The 19,284-nt window shown below is 35.5% G+C and overlaps 2 protein-coding genes across 2 annotated transcripts; both read left to right on the top strand.

Moving 5' to 3' along the window:
• Nucleotides 1-223: 223 nt before the first annotated feature.
• LOC110805977 (uncharacterized) lies at nt 224-1,987 on the top strand. Its single transcript, XM_022011612.2, has 2 exons — nt 224-1,364; nt 1,496-1,987. The coding sequence occupies exons 1-2, from the start codon at nt 488-490 to the stop codon at nt 1,627-1,629; spliced, it is 1,011 nt and encodes a 336-aa protein (XP_021867304.2). The 5' UTR covers nt 224-487; the 3' UTR covers nt 1,630-1,987.
• A 5,257-nt stretch (nt 1,988-7,244) lies between these two features.
• LOC110805986 (serine/threonine-protein kinase PBL27) lies at nt 7,245-19,072 on the top strand. The gene is made up of 5 exons (XM_022011621.2): nt 7,245-7,731; nt 8,529-8,728; nt 9,086-9,275; nt 13,546-13,937; nt 17,827-19,072. The coding sequence occupies exons 1-5, from the start codon at nt 7,599-7,601 to the stop codon at nt 18,439-18,441; spliced, it is 1,530 nt and encodes a 509-aa protein (XP_021867313.1). The 5' UTR covers nt 7,245-7,598; the 3' UTR covers nt 18,442-19,072.
• The last annotated feature ends 212 nt before the right edge of the window (nt 19,073-19,284 follow it).

Here is a 19,284-nt window from a genome sequence, read left to right as displayed (position 1 = left end):
GATAGAAAATAATGGGCCATGCATGGATGGTTGAGGATAAATTCAAATAAGATATCAAATAATAGTTGATTCCTTTTACTTCTATCAAGAATAATTTCTAAAAAAAAAATTAGCTAAATATAAGTCATCCTAAATTAACCAACTCAAGATTGAAAATTCCTACAGTAAAACGTGAAAAACGGCATCTTGTAAAAGGAGACATACATGTGTGAGATAATGAAATCCAACCAAAATGTAAATTAAGCGTTATCCATAAAGTAGGAGAATTTTATATACAAAAATATTTAAATTTCTCAAACATCAATTTGCGATAAATATTAGAGAGGAAATAGGAAGATCTTTTATTATCTCCAATTTATCATTTTACCTTTCTCAATTGACCAAGGAAAGAAAATTCTTAAGAGAGGAGTTATTACTTATTTCCATTCTGTCTTTCTCAACTTCAAATACCAATTATTTGATCACAGTTTAATGAAAGTTAAGAAAAATGGGTTGTGGTAAATCAAAACATGCAGTTGCCACCACAGAGTCGTTTTCGTCTCGCAAGAAACTAAAAGCAAGCAGTAGCAAGAAGGTTCAAAATGTGGAAGAACTATGTGACACAAAAGCGACAAACGTAAATGAGAATAGCAACAAAAGTTGTAGGGAGACATTGAAAGTTGATACAGAGCAAGAAATTGGGATGAATGCAAATCAAGAAGAAATTCTAACCACAAAAGGGAAACAAATCAATATTTTCATAAGTAATTCAAAGTTGGATTCACCAATTGAATTAAAAGAAAAACCCGAAAATAAAGATATATTGGTTTCTGAAAAAGTGGTTCCAAATAGAGAAAGTGAAGGAAATGATATAGAATTATCTATGGGATCTCACGAAGAAAAATTGATTGCTAATGAGATAAAGACTAATAAGAATTTGTCACCACAACATGAATCCATTCAGATATTTCCTTCAAATGAAGAAGAGAAGCATGATATCATTGTTGATAATGAGTTGAATAACAACACAAAAGTAGATGGTAATCTATCCCCACAACATGAATACATTGTTAAGATTGTTTCAGACGAAGAAGAGAAGGAAGATAAGTCTATTGATGCAGACAATGAGTTAAACAACAAAAAAGAGTGTAAAAGTTCATCTCCGGAATTTGAACGCATTGAGAATTCTTTAGACGGGGAAGAGAAACATGATAAGCCTATTAAGGGAGACAATGACTTAAACAACAAAACAACGTTTGATGAGAATTTATTCCCAGGACATGAATCCATTGAGAATTTTTCTTTAAACGAGGAAGAAAAATTAGATAATCTGGTTGAGGGATACGATGACACAAACAACAAAGAGGAAGAGAAAAACGAAGATGGTAAGTAGACCCATTTATTTTCCATTTGTGAAAGATTTTCCGAATATTAATTACAAATTACTTTTTTTTACAAAAGTACATAGTAAATTACAAATAAAAGATCATTAGAAAATAATTTTCTATATGAACAGGTATTCTTGAAAATATAAATGAGGTCAGTGAAGAAGTAAAAGATGATAGTGCCTCAAATGAATCAGAAACAAAGCCTAACGATGGGGAAGAGAATGTTATGGCTGCCATGGTATCACAAACTAAACAAACTTAAGTTTAAATTTACTCTTAATTTCTCCTCTATTTATAATGTAATTAAGATTCTAAATAAACATGGTGTTCCACTTAATATTGGTATTCAATAGTGTAACTATTTTCTTATCATGATAGAGTTTGTATACATTATTTTTAATACATATTATCAATAAGAAAAATATGTTGACTGGAAAAAAAAGTATTTTCTTTGGTAGGAAAAGTGAGTTGATATTACAAAATAATTATTTAAGACAGAACCTAGTATGCATTAGCATGTCGATCAATAAAATTGTGAAAGTAGATGATTATTTAAGTTATGTGTAAATATTTTCTTTGAATCTTGTTTTTATATTATACTATGTATTAATTATTTTATATTTCAAAATCTTCGGCAACTAATGTAAAACACACTATCTACTACTTACAATGATATATTTATGTTGTACTCCCTCCGTCCCTTTTTATCCTTTATGTTTGGTATCGTGCACGCGATTTAACAAGTAATTAGTGTTGATAAAGATTCCTATTTTTTTATTTAACTAGTTGTTGGACCACGCGCTAGCGCACACGGTCCCCCAAGGGATGTAAAACCGATTAGTGAAAGTAAATTTATAAAACTTGTATAGTAAAGGCCTGGGAAAACGAAATATGAAAATCAAAAATATACAAAGTTTAAATACAAACACTTGGTAATAGATATTATACATTAGATGTGCTTGGCAACCAGGATTCTTTAGTTTTACAAAAGGGTCAAAGGCAAAGAGTATTGGCCAAGAACATGAAGCATTGCCTTGCAAAATCCCTCAGTATATACTACATTCAACTTAGGGAGTTAGGGTGATGCAACATTATCTTCTAGTGTCAAACTACTCTATAATTTATACATATAGAAATTGACATTGATGCTTAGCCACGTAGACTAGGACATCATCCCCGAACTACATTCATTAACATCCCCTGTCTTCCAGAAAAACTTGCTTGAGGGTCCACTACACACCATTGTTCCTCTAGAAAGAGTTGTTGGTCCTATTTCGATAAGCAAATGCTTGGTGCGAAGAAACTCTTGATAAACTTGAATGTTCCTTGATCATTCTATAATTTAAATACAACTTAGTCTAGGGAAAACTCTAATATAAAATCATACCGATGTACTCCCTCCGTTCTTTTTTAGATGACACAATTATTTAGGCACGTTTACGCACAATTTCAAATATTAATATCTTCAATTGTAGATAAGAAAAAATTATAAAAAGTTCATATTTAAAAACTATTTATTGAGACAAATATAATAAGACCTCACACGACTATGTTTATTCTTAAGTATAAATCACAAAAGGAAGTCAAAATAGCTTGTGTGAGTAGCATCTAAAACCCCATTATGTCATCTAATTATAAACATAGGAAGAATAACATTGTGTTTAAGAAAAAGACAAAAAAAAAAGCAAATAAATTATTAAGTGTAATAAGAAGGAAGGGTAAAACAACTATGATTAAGTGTAATAAGAGGGAAGGGGGAAAAAGTAAATGCACTATTGTTAAAGAAAAGACAAAAAAGCAAAGAAGGAATTGGGGGGTATTTCAGTAATACCACTGTTACATGAATAGTAATAAAATTTCAAAGATTTATAAGTGTTAAGATTAAAAAAAAAGTTACGTTTTGATAATGTCTTCACTTTTATCCAAAATATGACATTGGGAATGTGTGAGAGATTTAATGTTTCAATGGGAAAGTTTAATGTCCCAAGGATTTAAATTAATTAAAATAATCACTTGCACGATTTTTGACAGAATATTAAGGGCGTTTATGATACAATATAAAGTGAAATATTCTAAATGTAAATATGTGGGACACTAGAAATGGAGAGCGTAAAGAATAAAAAGGGACGGAGGGAGTAGCATGTTAGATATTGTTAGAAAGATAAATTATTGGGCTATTTGCAATTTAATCGTACTGCAGAATAAAGACTAATAAAAAGATCTGTAAGTAAGATATTTTAATCAACCAAAATAGTATTATAGAATACATATAATGTGGTGGGTGCCTTCTCTCGATTCTCCTAAAAGGAATAAGAAAACAGAGGTTTAAGACTCCAAATGTCACCCCTCCGTAGTTAGTCCACAATAATTTGGGAATCACCCCAAGAGCACTACCTTAGAATACTCTCTTAGGATATATTTTCAGATCTAGGATCACATTATGATTAGGCTTAGAAAACGAGTATGCAAGTTACTAGTGAAGGCCCCGTATTTAACGAGGATTCCAAGTCATGCAAGAAGTCGGACATTTCGTTGAAAGTACAGACACGAACAAATATTCCCGTGTACAAACGCATACACACACCAGTCGGGCTAGGCCTGCACGCATGGGCATTGGCTTGCTTGTTCCTAGAAAATCAAGCATGCGTGTCAGCGTGCGGGATCCTCCCATTAGGTTGTTTCTTGTGCGGTACCCTGTGTCCTTGGCCTATGATGGTGTTGCGATGCTTGTTGAAATGGCTCGACAACTTGAATTGTAAGCTTGGTCCAAGACGTTTCTACCTTGTCGTAGTTGTTGTTTCCTATTAAAATGTTATTTTCACAATTTACCAACCTTCTGGTACAACTAAAAATTTAATACATTAAGGTATCATTTGTGTGGCCCCACGGATTTAGTCAAGTGTAGGATTAATTGGAAATTAGTTATACTGATCGAAAGCAGCATCTAGCTAGACATTCTAGTCACTTGATCTCACTGAATATACTTAACTCTTTAATTAATCTAAACCCCATTTATTAGACTATTATGAATACACACTTGGAGAAATCTATTATGAATACATACTTGGAGAAAGGACATATATTTATCAATCACCAAATTTTCCTTAGGGAAAAGTGTGCATTTTCTAATTCCTTTATCGCTCGATGTCCCTCATAAACATAAGGTAAGATGTCTTGTCATCCTTTTTGCTGACCAGAGGTATTTTTCGATGCCAGAATGTAACTCTAAAAAAATGATTATTCCATAATCCATTAGAGCAAGACCATGCATTTTATAGTTTCTAGCTCTATGAGAGGTCATGTACAACGCTTGACATCTCTTCCCAATTTGAGGGAGGACACTCCCAATATTGTAAACTTTGTGTTTAACTTCCTTTGATAGATATTCACCTGAGTGTCGCCTTTATGTTCTCCTACTATAGTAGATGTTTAACAACGTCAAAGTAACTGGTCCTCAATTAAGTAATCTCAAATTACTCAGGCATTGAGGATAGTGTCTAATAACATTAATGAGGTTTACTTATGACATATTCCATCTCTTAAAGTAAAGTCTCATAGGTATGCCCGATATGAATATTATCAATTAAGGATTATGACATTTCCATGTCCACATTGTCAAAGAAATAGAACTACTAGTCATTTTTTAATCTAGTCGTCTAGGGTTACTATGCGTCCACCTTTATAGAGACATAGACCAAGGAATAGTTTTCAACATTTTAAACTCAAATTCATTTTATAGATATTTCTTTATCCACGACTGTTCTTGATAGCCCATTTTGAATATTTGTCAAAGTGAAAGGACTCGTCATATAATAAACCACAATTAGATGGAAAATGAATTTTTATTTCATTATTATAAATGGTTAACCATGAATGTTTTACAAAGTGAATAAACTCTAAAAACTTCTAACATTCTACTAAGGACATCAAATCTATTCTTCAACATGCTTGGTTCCCATAGTTTTAGTGTGCGAGTGCTTCGCTTGCGGCAGAGATTTAGTTAATGGATTATGTTATCACCAATTTTCTTATCCTGATTTCTTCTCAATCAACTAATTCTCGTATGAGGTAAATCACCAAAGTATGTGATTGACCTTCTAGTGATGTCTCGGCGTTATGGCCTGAGCAACAACTCCCTTATTATTATAATAAGGAGTAATTAGTCCCCTAATGGAGGGGACGACCCAAATTTCTTGAATGAACTTCCAATACAATTAACTTACTTTACTACTTCACATGCAACTATATGCTCCACTTAAGTTGTTGAATTTGCAATATTGCTTTACTTTTTAATCTTACTGCTTACTGCCTCTCTGTTGCGGCATAAGACATAACCCGGTTTTGATATAAACTCATCGATGTTGGTTTGAAATCTTGCATCTATAAAGAAATTTATAATCAATTTGTCACTTTCACCATTGACTAGGAAATGATCCTTATGCCTTTTCAAGTACTTAATTATATTCTTGGCAGCAGTTCAATGCGCATATGAACATGAAGGCGTGTCCAAACATAAATCATTTCAAATCCAGAATTATAAATTCACTATCATGTTTGGAATATCAGGTGAATTGTGAATGTAGAATTGAGCCCTCTTTGCCACCCCCGCCTTCTCATTTATCGCAACGACTCTGCACTATGCTTTCCCACCGCCATCATCGGAAATAATGTCATTAATATAGGGAAACCGCACAGTAAAATTGAACAAATTCAATTCTTTAACTTGTTTTCTCTTCTTTTTTTTTGTTCAAAAAATGCAATCACTCTAAGATTTGAATCAAAATCGATTTTTTTTAATTGAACAAAACATTTAAATTGCTAGTTCATGAATTATTTATTAATCAACCAGAAAAATCAAAATCATCTTATTAACAGATTCAAATTTGGGGAAAAACTAAACCCTAACCCGCCGTTCATTGTCATCTCGTCACGAGCCCTTGTGAATCATCCTGAGGTTGAAAAAAAGTATCAGCCTAATATCGAGAAACAATCGGCGGCGGTTGTGGAAGTGGCGGCAGGCGACAACACAGTTGTGAGGTGGCGTAAAGATATGAGGGAAGCAAGATAAACATTGAGGGTGAAGAAGGAGATCGAGAGAATTAAGGGTGATGAAGGAGAGAATATTGAAGGAGGTTCAGAGAAACAGGAAGGTTTTTGGGTGGTTGGCAATGGTGGTGAGGAGCCGAGGAGAGAGAGAGGGGAGAGGAAGATGAACCAGAAACGTAAAAGCAGAGGAGAGAAAAGGGTGTTATTGCTGGCAGAAGGATTTCAAATGACGTACTATTTTTTGTCATTTGAAATTCCTTGATTTGTTCTAACTTTTGGAAGGGCTTGGAATTGGGTCAAATTCAATTCCAAATCCTTTGCATTTCCAAATAGTGGATTTGGCCCAATTCCATGATTTGAAATGAAAGCCTTTTAGAGCATATTTAATGATAAGTAAATTGGTAAGTTACTTTCATTTGCAATGTCAGATTTTCAAGCTACTATTTATTTATGTGTATTTTACTCCAATGGTGAGCAAGTTGCTTGAATTTTTTTAACCGTTTTTTTAATTTATTTTTATGATTCAATTCACAAGTTTATCAAATAAAACAATTTTTTTTTTTCGTTCCTTTTATTGTCCTACCTAATTAGCTTTGTAGAGCTAATTTGCTTAACTTGGCTAATTGCTTAACTTGGCTAATTGCTCATATGTACTCCAATGGTTGCTGGTAGCTAGAAATTTTATAAAAAATACAAGCTAGTCCTATACGTAACCATTGAAGATGCCCATATCCAAACATGCCATTATTTTATTTTAAAAAATACTTCTGATATACATTGCTCCCTAATCTTTGAGATTAAGAAGGCACAGCTCATTTCCCTCCCTCATTTTACTAAACCAAAATGTATTAGTGAAATTAGTAAAAGAGTAATTAATTGATTCCCCCCACCCTTTTCTCTTCTTTGCCCTTCTCTCTCCTCTCTCTTGCCATCAGTTTTCTTCGATTTGTTGATCTGCTTCACAGGAATACCTGCTCTGATCTTCTTTTCTTCAAACTTTCACTACTTACTGGATCGCCGACAAACACAAGAACACCAAATGAGCAACTAATATTTATTCAAATGCTATTATTTTCTCTCTGATTCATGGTTGCCTTTGGAAGATGAAGATAGATTTTTGAGGAGCAAAAAGTGATATTGTGAGCTTGGTTCAAGTGGGGGCTTAGATTTGCTTAGATTTTTGATATGGGTGGGTGTTTTCCTTGCTGGGAATCATCCAACCATGCTGGGAACAGTGACAAAGAAGCTGCTAACAAAGACGGTGGTGTGAAAGATAGCTCAATTATCCAGTCTCATCAACTGGCCAAAGTTAATTCAGGTGGAATTTTTTTTAGTAGTGTTTGTTTTTCCTTGAATGAGTTCCAATTTTGTTCGTAGGATTTATGAATTTCTGGGTTTTTAATTATTTCAATTTTGTTTTTGGGATTTTGAATTTCTGGGATTTTATTAGTTGCAATATATTATCCGGGGTTGTGAATTTCTGGGAATTTTGATGGTTCATTTTGGTTTCTAGGATTTTGAATTTCTGGGAAATTTTGTAGTTGTAACTTGCAGGGAAAAGGTATAGTCTGTGAACTTTGGGTGTTCTCTGAATTTTCTTGTGTTGGAATTATACTGTTGCGCTACCTGTTGCTGTGATCCATTCTGTTTTGTTGCATTTCTTCTTTAATTCTGAGTAGCTTATTTAATTTGGGCGTCTTCCAAAGATGATCTAGATATTGGATAGAGCTTTTGATGTAAGAGAGCTACAAAGGGCAATGATGTAGGCGGGATATGTCCTGGTTTTGAGTACCACCCCTTAGACTTTAAGCAACTAAGCTAATTGGCATTGAGTAGTGTCTAGTGTGGCATTTCATAGTCTAGAGTAATGCTTCGAAATTAGGTTGGAGATCAATTTAGTCATCTAAGATTTGACATATTGCTTTAACATGTTCACATTTCTGTTAAATTTTCAGAATTTAAGTTATTTGGGTGACATTACAGTACTTATACTTCGTGTATTTTTTATTTATATTAAGTAGTCTAGTATATTAATTTGTATTTTAACCTCTCTGTAATGCAGGTCTTCTTCTATAATTTTGACTCTTATTATGTGTATTGTTTTCTGATGTGTAGATAAATCCAAGTTTCGCAATGGTTCTGATCCAAAGAAGGAGCCAGCAGTTTCAAAGGACGGCTCAACTGCTCATATTGCTGCACAGACATTTACATTCAGGGAGCTTGCAGCCGCCACAAAGAATTTTAGACCAGAGTCCTTGTTGGGCGAGGGAGGTTTTGGACGTGTCTACAAGGGTCGATTGGAGAGCACTGGACAGGTAATCAGATTTAATATCTGAGACTTCGTGAAACATTGAATTATTTCTTTGCTCCTCAGTGATATCAGTGGTGACAAAAATGAACATTATCCACACCTTCCCCTATTTCAATGTAATTCCGCAACCCTTGGAATAGGAAGATACCTGTATTCAAATTAGTCTTGTGTGCCTTATCATCCTTGCCAGCTTTAAGTAAGGTGACCTGGATATCATTATCACTTTGTTAGCAGTGGATTTCCGAACCTGAAATAGCAGGAACAAAAAGTCGCTACTACGTTGCATCATCTGCAAGTTTGCTAGCTGTGGCCTTTATTTTTGTCAGTGGCAGCATTTCTAACTGGGTCGCTATCATTGCAGGTAGTTGCAGTGAAACAGCTTGACCGGAATGGGCTTCAAGGAAACAGAGAATTTTTGGTTGAGGTTCTGATGCTTAGCCTTTTGCACCATCCTAACCTGGTCAATTTGATTGGATACTGTGCCGATGGTGATCAACGGCTTCTTGTATATGAATATATGCCGTTGGGTTCATTGGAGGATCATTTACATGGTTTGTGGTGACTATCTTTTGGCTATTAGATATATGCATAACTTATTATTCTTTGCTCAAGAGTTAGTAGTTGCTACAACTTTCTAATAATCAAGGATTGGGCTAACAACCCTTTTTTTTTTCCTTTTTTTTTTTTGTGAATTTGAGTCGTTCAATATTTCTTGCTTCCATGTCCTAAATTTTTGAAGGATGGTTGTCTTATGTACACAAGACCATGGAATTTTTCTTTAGGCTTCTGTTTTGGTGAGAGTGAGTTCATCTAGCCAACTCTACCAAGAAGGTTAGGCTTTGGTTTAATTGGTCAGTGTATGATATTTAGTGGTTCTAGCTTGTTGCTGAGCTCAAAAACTCAAATCTGCAACGTTCTGTACATATTTGACTTGTGGTATCTGATATCGCTTGTTTGGTGCAATAAAATGGACTCTTTGTTTGGCCGCTCCGGCACTCACAACTTAGGCAAACTTTTGATTTAACACATCTTATCTTGTGCACTTTGTATCAAACTGAACAACTTGAAGTTGTAGTTACTCTTCTCCAGTTTTTTTTCCTCCCCTTCTGCACTGTATATTATGTTGGGTACCTGGGTAGTCCAATATTGAATTGTTGGGTGAACTGTCTGGGTGCGAGGATATTCTGATATAGTTTAGGGAGCTCATAGACTAAAGATTCCTTGCAAATTAGCCAAATACGCCCTTTCTTCCTTGGCTGTATGGTTATTTGAGATACTGAATTTCACTGCTATTTCGCCCTTAGCTCAACTTTGGATTTGTATCAATGTCAAACATTGTTTCATATAGACATTGCCTCCTTGGCTATACATGTGTCACCAGCGTCTTGGTTGAGTCTAGATATGACTGTTCTGGCTAAGTGCTCTCCGCACTCAGTGTGCCTTGTAGTTAGGGATGAAGAAAGTTTCAATCGACATAAATACATTTACTTTATATTTATGCAATTGGATTTGAATAAAGGTACTTTCTAGTGGCATGCCAAACTTCGTTCTCGTATGGTTCTGCTGAAGGGTAGGCTTCAATAGAGTATTTATGCAATATTATATGTGTGCTCCCATAAATAGTTTGGTATGAGTACTCTAGGCCTTTTTTATTAAGTTGACATCAAATCGGAAAAAACACCAAATAATGGCGTGTGCACAAGGCTCCCGCTATATAGCACAGGTCTGGGGAAGGTCCAAATGGACGCAACTTTACCGTTATTTTCATAAAGAGGCTGTTTCAAGGGAAAAAACCAAATAATTTATTATGAAAATTTATGCGGAACTATGCATTTATTGTGAACTTCCTAATTCTTTTCCTTGTGTTCGTCTTATGAAATGCTTTTTATGTTGTCCCAGCTGTCTTTGAACATTATTTGTTAAAATAATGACCGGAAGTGCCCACTTTGTCTGAGCAATTGCCTTGCAGTCCCCCCTTCCTCTCACTCACCCCCTTTTCCATTCATCACCATCTTCACCCACAATGGCCTCATCTTAACCCACCCCATACTTCACCACCATCATCTTCCCTATCATGTTCAACCTTCTCCTTTTCGCCCCTGCCCCTCCACAAACTTAGCCATTTTAGCCAAGAGTAACCTCCAAATGTGTTTTAGATGTGGATGCTCTTCTGTGCTTGGCAAGGCTATATCACCTTTTGCCACTTGTTCATTTGAGGATGATGTTTGAATGCTGTAATTTGTTTGCCCACCAGCTATCAAAAGGGTTAAGGAAACTTCAGTCTGAACTCAACTTGCAGACCAAATCCTCTAATGAGTGTGAACTTTGAAGGCCGAATTCGAATAAGATTCTACTACATGATCCTGGATAAGTTGATTTCTTAATCGGTTACTAGTTAAACATAATTACGGGGAGAAATCAATTTATTTAGGATCATGTAGTAGGGATCTTATTGTAATTGGAACATAAATAGGAAAGAGAATGAGAAGGATTGCTATGGTGGTTGATATACGATGGTAATGGTAGTTGTAGACGGTGATAGAAGGAAAAAAGATTGAGGGAGGAGGAAAAGGCTGGGGTATTAAAGGTGCTTGAAACCAATATTTTGCTCGAAATTGAACTTTAGGTGGTTCTGATAAGGCAATGATATCCCATAAGATTGTTTTGTGCAGAATTATTGTTTTGGTGATTCCTAGCGAAGTGTCTTAAATCTTCAATAGATGGTAGTTACAAGTGAAATTTACAATCTATAATCTTTGTCATTCCTCCATAACTCTGTTAATTTTTGAAAATTAAAGAATCAAAGCATTTAAACTTTGCTCTGTCATGCTTCTTCAGTGTCACTAATTGCTAATGGAACTTGCATTGTTTATATTCCTTAAGAAAAAGAGTTGTTTATTCTGTGTGTGTGTGTGCGGGTTTATAAGTTGTGGACTTTTTATCCATGTAAATAGTTCTTGAAAGCTTTTCCTTTGGACAAAGTTGCTAATTGTCCGTTTAGAGCTTTAAAAGAAAATGTGGTTAATTGGAAGATTATGCAGAAAAAGGTTCAAATACATTATGCTAGCAGGCTAGCAGTCCTGTTTTTTTTTCTAGCAAATTTTATGGCTTTTAATGGAATATATTTTTTTTTCTTTGAGATACAAGGGGATGATTGGATGAATCGGATGCCTCAATTTGCTGTCTGTTAATTCTTATTTTCTGGGATGTAACTGTATGTTAGATCGAGGATATTATATACTAGAAACAGCATCTTTGCATTTCGTAGGGGCTAAGCTAAATGAACCATTTTTCAATTCAGGAGACAGATAAAGCTCTGCACATTTGACACCGCCTTACCCACCCTAGACAAGAGCCCTGCTAGAGGCAGAAAAGAAGCACTATGCTATTCTAAGGTCGTAGGTGTGTAGTGGTCTGGTTTTAGTTCCCTATTAAAAATGAATTTTGTAGTGTCCTCTGGAATGTCAAGTCAGCCTTTACCCAAAAAAAAGTCAGTCTTTTTTTGTTATTGCATCAAAACCTTATTTTTTCCCTGGATTTTTTTTTTCCGATAATTGTAATGAACGGAAGCTATATCATAATAATAAAAAAAAAAAAAGTAGTGAAATATCATAAATTACAAATGCAGCTTTGAACAATATGAGATCTACTTAACCGGTCACTCCTGCAAGCACTGAGTTGAATGGCATATAGTTTTTCCATTTTGTCTGCCTGGGCTTTAATTGACACCACAACCACATATGTCTTTCTAGATAGTCAATCTACCTTCTCAATTCACTCTCCCTCTTTTCTCTGAACTTGTTGTTTCTTATATGTATAAGACCGAAATGACTGGTACCTGTAATATTCTGTCCAGCTACATGTCCTGATAGCTTTAATCATTGTTATTTCTCCCTGTATCGTGCTGCAACATAAGAATATTTCATAATTGCTTGCTTCATATCCGGTTTCTGTTTTGTAATATGGATACTCCTTAGCCCACCTTACAACTAAAGTGGAAGCTAGAGGATAGTGGTACACAGTAGACGCTCTATAGGTCTCACAAAACCTCTGGGCCTTCTGACTTAGCTGTTATTTTCTTTTGGCTTGACAGCTAATTTGCCTATATAAATGTCCGAATTTGGTTACAGTGTATTAACATTTGCATGGTTGTTGAGCGTAAAATCTAATGTGAAGAATTTGAGGAATCTTCAAGTCTTTGGATCAATGAACATTGTAGAGATGTCTTTTCCAGTAACATTTTTAAAAAAAAAATTTATCCTGGATTTGTGAGCTGCGGTTCCCTCTTATTTCTGCACATTAGAGTTCCGAATCTTATATCGTCACGTCTGTTTTGAGGACCTTAGTTCCCCTTGTCCCAGCATCAGTGTCAGTTTCGTTTATGGTGGTCTCAATTTATAGTTTTCTTCATTGCATATCCACTCAATCATTTTTCCATATTCCCATTGATAAAAATATCCTTATCAATTGCACTGTTATTTTATTAAGTGAACTATGGCACTGTCAGCAGGGGTGGAAGGGAGTAAGTTTGTTTGTTTGCTGTACATGTTTGGTCCCTGGCAGAGAAGTAGAGTTGCAAACATTGTTGGTTGGTGTTATTTATATAATACTAAGTGTTTTTTTTTTTGGATGTTGAAGGACGGGGGGAGGGAATGTGGTAGGGATGGATCATAAGGCGAATTCAGTACTTGCTTTCATTTTTGTTTATGCTTCTAGTATATCTTCTTTATATTCATGTGAAAAGAATTTGCTAGTGTATCCACAAGTCTTCTGACTATTCACTAGCCTTTTATATGCTAACAGTCAAACCTTTCTTAACAGATATCCCACCTGGCAAAGAGCCTCTTGACTGGAATACACGGATGAAGATTGCAGCTGGTGCTGCCAAGGGATTGGAGTATTTGCATGACAAAGCAAATCCCCCTGTCATATACCGGGATTTAAAATCATCAAATATCCTTCTGGATGAGGGATTTCATCCTAAGTTATCCGACTTCGGACTTGCAAAATTGGGTCCTGTTGGAGACAAGACTCATGTCTCCACACGGGTCATGGGCACGTATGGTTACTGTGCTCCTGAATATGCAATGACTGGCCAACTGACTTTAAAGTCAGATGTGTACAGTTTTGGGGTGGTTTTCCTTGAACTCATCACAGGGAGAAAGGCCATTGATAACACTCGGGCACCTGGAGAGCATAATCTTGTTGCTTGGGTATGTTTTACTTCAATTGATTTCCTTGTTTTATACTTCTTCCGCTCTTTTCTAGTTGACCCACTTCATTTGACACACATATTAAGAAACTGTGGCAAAGGAATGCAAATGACAATAGTACCCCTGCTCACTTACCCACCCACTAACTGACAGAAGCAACCACAACCTTTACACTACCGTTGCTAGTACCACTGGTGCTAACATCACCACCGATAGCACCACCACCGTTTACAACACCAGCGATTGCACCACCACTCCGTACCCAGCCTATCCACCACTACAAATTATCACCAACTCTCCATAGCCACCTTATAATTGGCAATCAAAATCCGAATCAATACCAAACAATGAAAGGTAGCTAATATTTACAAAAATACCAGATCTAAAATTATTAGTTTAAAATCCGAAACAAAAAAAAATTGAAATAGAGAAACGAGGACAGAGAAAAATATGAAACCTTCATCACAATAGGAGTTCAATTGAGCTCATGAAACTATAGTTATAAAAAATTCACAAATGGAAGGAAGATAGAAGAAGAGCAGGAGAGAGAAAAGGAGAATTAGAAAATAGATAAAGTAAACCACCCTTCACCGACCATGGTCGCACATCGTACACGAGTACTTTTTGGACAAAATTATAGGCATGGAGGTTGAATTTGTCTATGGTCGTTTTAGATCTTTAACCTTTGGCCAAATCCAACCACAATGGCCTCTTTTTTTGTATATTTCGTTGGGGTGGGTGGTGGAGGCAAGAAGAGGGAAGGAGGGTGGAGGTGTCGGCGAGGAGGAGGGAAAGGGTGGGATGTTTCGGTGTTAATTAGTGTTTGAAAATGTTTAGAGGGTGGTGGAGGTGGTTGCCATGTTACAAGGTCAAAGAGGGAGGGCCTTTCATGGGAAACATGGAAACGTATTCGATGGAAGAAAAAAAAATGGCAAGACAAGTGAATGAAGTACAGGGAGTAATAAATCTGGAGGGTTAAGATAGGAATTTAACATTGAAAACTTACAAAAAATAAGAAACGTGTCAACGAAAAAGAGCTTTCCCAAGAAATAACACTCGTCAACTACAAAGGGACGGAGGAAGAATTATATGTCTTCTCAATCTATGCGGACATAATTGCATCTAGTATTGAGAAAGCAAATCTTTAATAAAACCTATTCAGCTTCTTACTCTGCTTAGCTTGCAGCCCGTAAATCTGGATATGGAAATAATATACTAATATACTATGTAGCTGAAACTGGTTGTCATTTGTGTATTAAAAGATGTTTTTCATTATAGTCTTCAGAATTCCTTTCCACTAAAACTGGTTGTCATTTGTGTATTAAAAGATGATTTTCACTTAGGTAGTGTTTGGATACAACCATTTCATTTGAAATGACTCATTTCAATTCTGGGAATTCAAATTCTGACTTTCAATTCCAAATTCTTTGTTTGGTAAAACCAAGAATTTAAAGTGCATCATTTCAAGTTCACTGTGTTTGGATATAATAGAACATCAATTTCAGAAATTTTAATTTCCTAATTCAGCTCTTCATCTCTCCCTGACTCATAATACCAAAAAAAGAACAAAAAATAAATAAAAATAAACTACTTCCTGCTTATTCTTGTTTATACGATTGATCTCCATTGTTTTCCACTTACAAATATTATGATTTTGCACTTAAGAGTTATCTCTTCTGGTTTTGGAGGAGCTTGTCATTCCTCAATCCCCTCTTCTTCGATTTTCACATAATTTATTGAAATTGGGAAATGTATAGGATTTGTAGTTGTGATATTCGAGAACGAGATCGACACCGCAATTGAGGAAATGAACGCCACAGCTAGCCACATAGTATGGAGGCGACAGTAGTGGTAGTGGTGGTCGTGAGGGTGGAGGCGGTGGTTATGGTCTTACGGAGGTGGTCTTCGTGAAGGCGGGTGGTGGATGTGGTTAGGGAGGAGAGAAGGTGATTGCAAGAGAAGAGAAAGTGGTGGAGAACCGGCGGTTGAGGACTTGACGCGGTGGTGATTGGAGGAGATAGAGTGGGTTTGGGAGAAGAGAGAGAAAAAAAAGTTTGAGGTTTGAGAAACTGTTAGGTCATGAGGAGAGAGAGATGAGAGACAACCCAATGTGGAATTGAAATGATGTTGTTTGGGTTGGAATTTCAAATTCATCAAAATAGACTTATTTTTTTATTGGCTTGGATTTGGTCCAAATCCAAATCCAATTCCAAATTCTAACTACTTCGAAACAAGTGAATTTGGCCAAACCCATAATTTCAAATGAAATTCTAATTACCAAACAGGCCATTATAGTATTTAGAATTCCTTTCCACTTGTATGGAAATCAATTGACGAGGGTACCATTGAGAATTTCTCTTAATGGGTTGTGTTGGAGACAAGACTCATGTCTCCACATTAATACTACTAGTGTTTTATGCACGCGATGTATTCGTGATGTTTTATACAAATATTGTAATTTAATATAAAATAAGGGTTACATGTATTCTTAAAGTACCATACTATTCATAGTTCATATAATTATTAGACTTTATAAAATTAACACTTGTCTTTGTTATGTAGGGATAAAACACAATAAGTACTTTTATGAAAATTATTACGGAGTATTTATTTTTTCATTTTGGTGAAGCATTTTTGTTAGTAACAATGTAACACAATATGGCATAATATGATGCAATTTAGAGGGATAAACTATTTGTAAAAAGAAACTGTTTGTTAATTACATATATGTAGTTCAAATGAGAAAGTGTGAAATAAAAAGATTTTTTTTGGAAAGTAAAACCCTATGTTATTTGGCTACAAAAATTGTGGTTCGTGGTTCAAATGATGTATAACTTTATTTATAATAAAAAAAAGTATTGGTTGTCAAAGTTCATAAATAATATGTACTTCCTCCGATTCTTTATTGTTGCAACATACCCCTCAACACGGTATTTAAGAAAGTGTACTTGAGTGGGGCCACAACCACTTTAGTCACATTACTTAGTTCATCTTAGGTATAAAATTGTAACTTTGGGTAAAAAATGTTTACATTTTAGGTGTGTTGCAACTATTGTGACATTTCCACTTTAGGGAAGTGTTGCAACTATATAGAAACGGAGGAAGTAGATGTTAACCATATATGCAGTACGGATTATAATGTTAAATTTTTTGATAATTTAATATTACATGTTAATTTAATTCAAGAGTTGGAAATTTTGATGATAGGTAATTGCTTAGATAAATGGAGATTTTTTTTGTTCGTTTTAAATGATCTTTTCTAAAAATGGAAAATTTGTCAATTACTACCTAGGCTGTTAGTGAGTTTGTCAATTACCCGAATTTTTTGGATTTAATTTTGAAAATATATATTATTTATTTATTAACTAATTTAAATAAATAAATTATGATTAAGTGTTAATTATGATGTCATTAGTGGGCTAAGGTAGTAATTGACAACTTTTAAAAAGTTAGGTAGTAATTGACAAATTCTCTAAAAACCTAGGGAGTAATTGGCAAATTTTCCTCTAAAAATAGATGAATTTTTATTTCAGTTAAACAAAATTAACACTCATTAAGTCTGTAAACGACTCCTCACAAATTTAACACTTTACTAAAGGAATGTAGGAGACCAAGTCCTCTAAGAGTTCTTTACAGAATAGAGAAAACATGTGCCCGAATATTAATTATACCTAATCAATACTCAGTCAATATGTTATGTCTCCCTGGCTCTTTTTATTTTACTGAATTTTTATTTTGAAGGTGAAGTTGGGGGAGGGGGGGATAATTTAGGGCTTTGGATTTAACAGTAGGTAGTTTTTTTCATAAAATAGAGATTTACAGCTTATCACCTTATTCTTACGGTCATGATCAAACGGTATTAAAAATTTATTACCACACATGTTTGCAGGCACGTCCGCTTTTCAAAGATCGTAGAAAGTTTCCCAAAATGGCGGACCCTCTGCTGCAGGGACGTTATCCAATGCGAGGTCTTTACCAAGCTCTTGCAGTTGCAGCAATGTGTCTGCAAGAACAAGCTGCCACGAGACCCCTTATCGGTGATGTTGTGACCGCTCTTACATATTTGGCATCACAAACCTATGATCCAAATGCACCTAGCAACCAGAGCAGTAGAGGGGGTTCCTCCACTCCAAGGAGTCGAGATGATCGGAGAAGCTACGGTGATAGTCTTGATAGTCCAGATAGGCGTGCAGCCCGTTTGAGTTCACCTTCCACCTTAAGGAATTCACCGGACTTCAGAAAGAGAGATCATGTTCGAGAACTAAGCACAGGTGCGGAGTTAGGCAGGAGTGAAATAGGGGGTGGTTCAGGAAGGAGATGGGGCTTGGATGACCTAGAAAGACAGGAATCACAGAGAGGAAGCCCTGCTAGTGCAGGGAGAACACCAAGAAACCGTGATATTGATAGAGAACGTGCGGTCGCAGAGGCTAAAGTATGGGGTGAAAATTGGAGAGAGAAAAAACGCGCAAATGCAATGGGAAGTTTTGACAGCTCAAATGAGTAGCAGAAGCAGAATTTCTCTTTCAGAAATTCCACAAGGCAGAGAAAAACCATCCATATTGGTGAAGAAATGATATAGCTGGAAATCTCATCTTTTACGGTCTTGGTTTTCTGCTATGCCAGCAATAAGAGTGTTCTTACTTGTATCCCACCTTCAACTGTTGGCTGTTGAGTTAGAATGGCAGAAAATGTGTATGTTTTTTGTGGTTAAGAAAGAAGATGGTGATACAGTTGAATGATGGAGTAACAGAGGGGTTTAGTGTCTGTCAATGATTGTAAACATTTAAATGTTTTTAATGTATTTAGGGTTTAGAAAGTACAGTGTAGAGGAGCAAGGTGCTTAAATCTGTATCCCCATTATATATTGTTGGTGCATATTGCCTATTGGGGGAAAGAATTAGCAGGTCTGGGTTTTTCGGATGTCTCATTGCTGTCATTACATCCTTGTAATCAGTACAGTTTTTTTTTTTTTTTGTCTATCTTCCCTGCAAATTTATGAGTCAGTCAGTCATGTTTCCGGCATTGTGTAGTTTAATCGCGTCACTCCTCTTCCAGGATAACCACACTTGTATCAGCTGTATGTTTGTACTCTTATGCATATATTCCTTGTTATTGGTTTAATGGTTTGCATTGCATTTTTTCTGGATCCAATTACGCACGCTCTCGTGTTATCGCTCAACTTGCTCTATCATCTTATTTAGTTGTTTGAACTGCCAATTCGCTTTCATCCATCTCGTTTTGGAGGCTTGGAAGTTGAAACTCGAGTATTCATAATGTTGTTTTTACTTATTTTCCGAGACTGTCTTGTTTATCAACCAGGTAGAAAATGTGATTCCTTACTCTATTT

Source organism: Spinacia oleracea, chromosome 3 (assembly GCF_020520425.1).
Source record: "Spinacia oleracea cultivar Varoflay chromosome 3, BTI_SOV_V1, whole genome shotgun sequence".
Classification (NCBI taxonomy): domain Eukaryota; kingdom Viridiplantae; phylum Streptophyta; class Magnoliopsida; order Caryophyllales; family Amaranthaceae; genus Spinacia; species Spinacia oleracea.
Note: the sequence above shows the minus strand (reverse complement) of the source record. Positions and strands in the feature narration are given on the sequence as shown.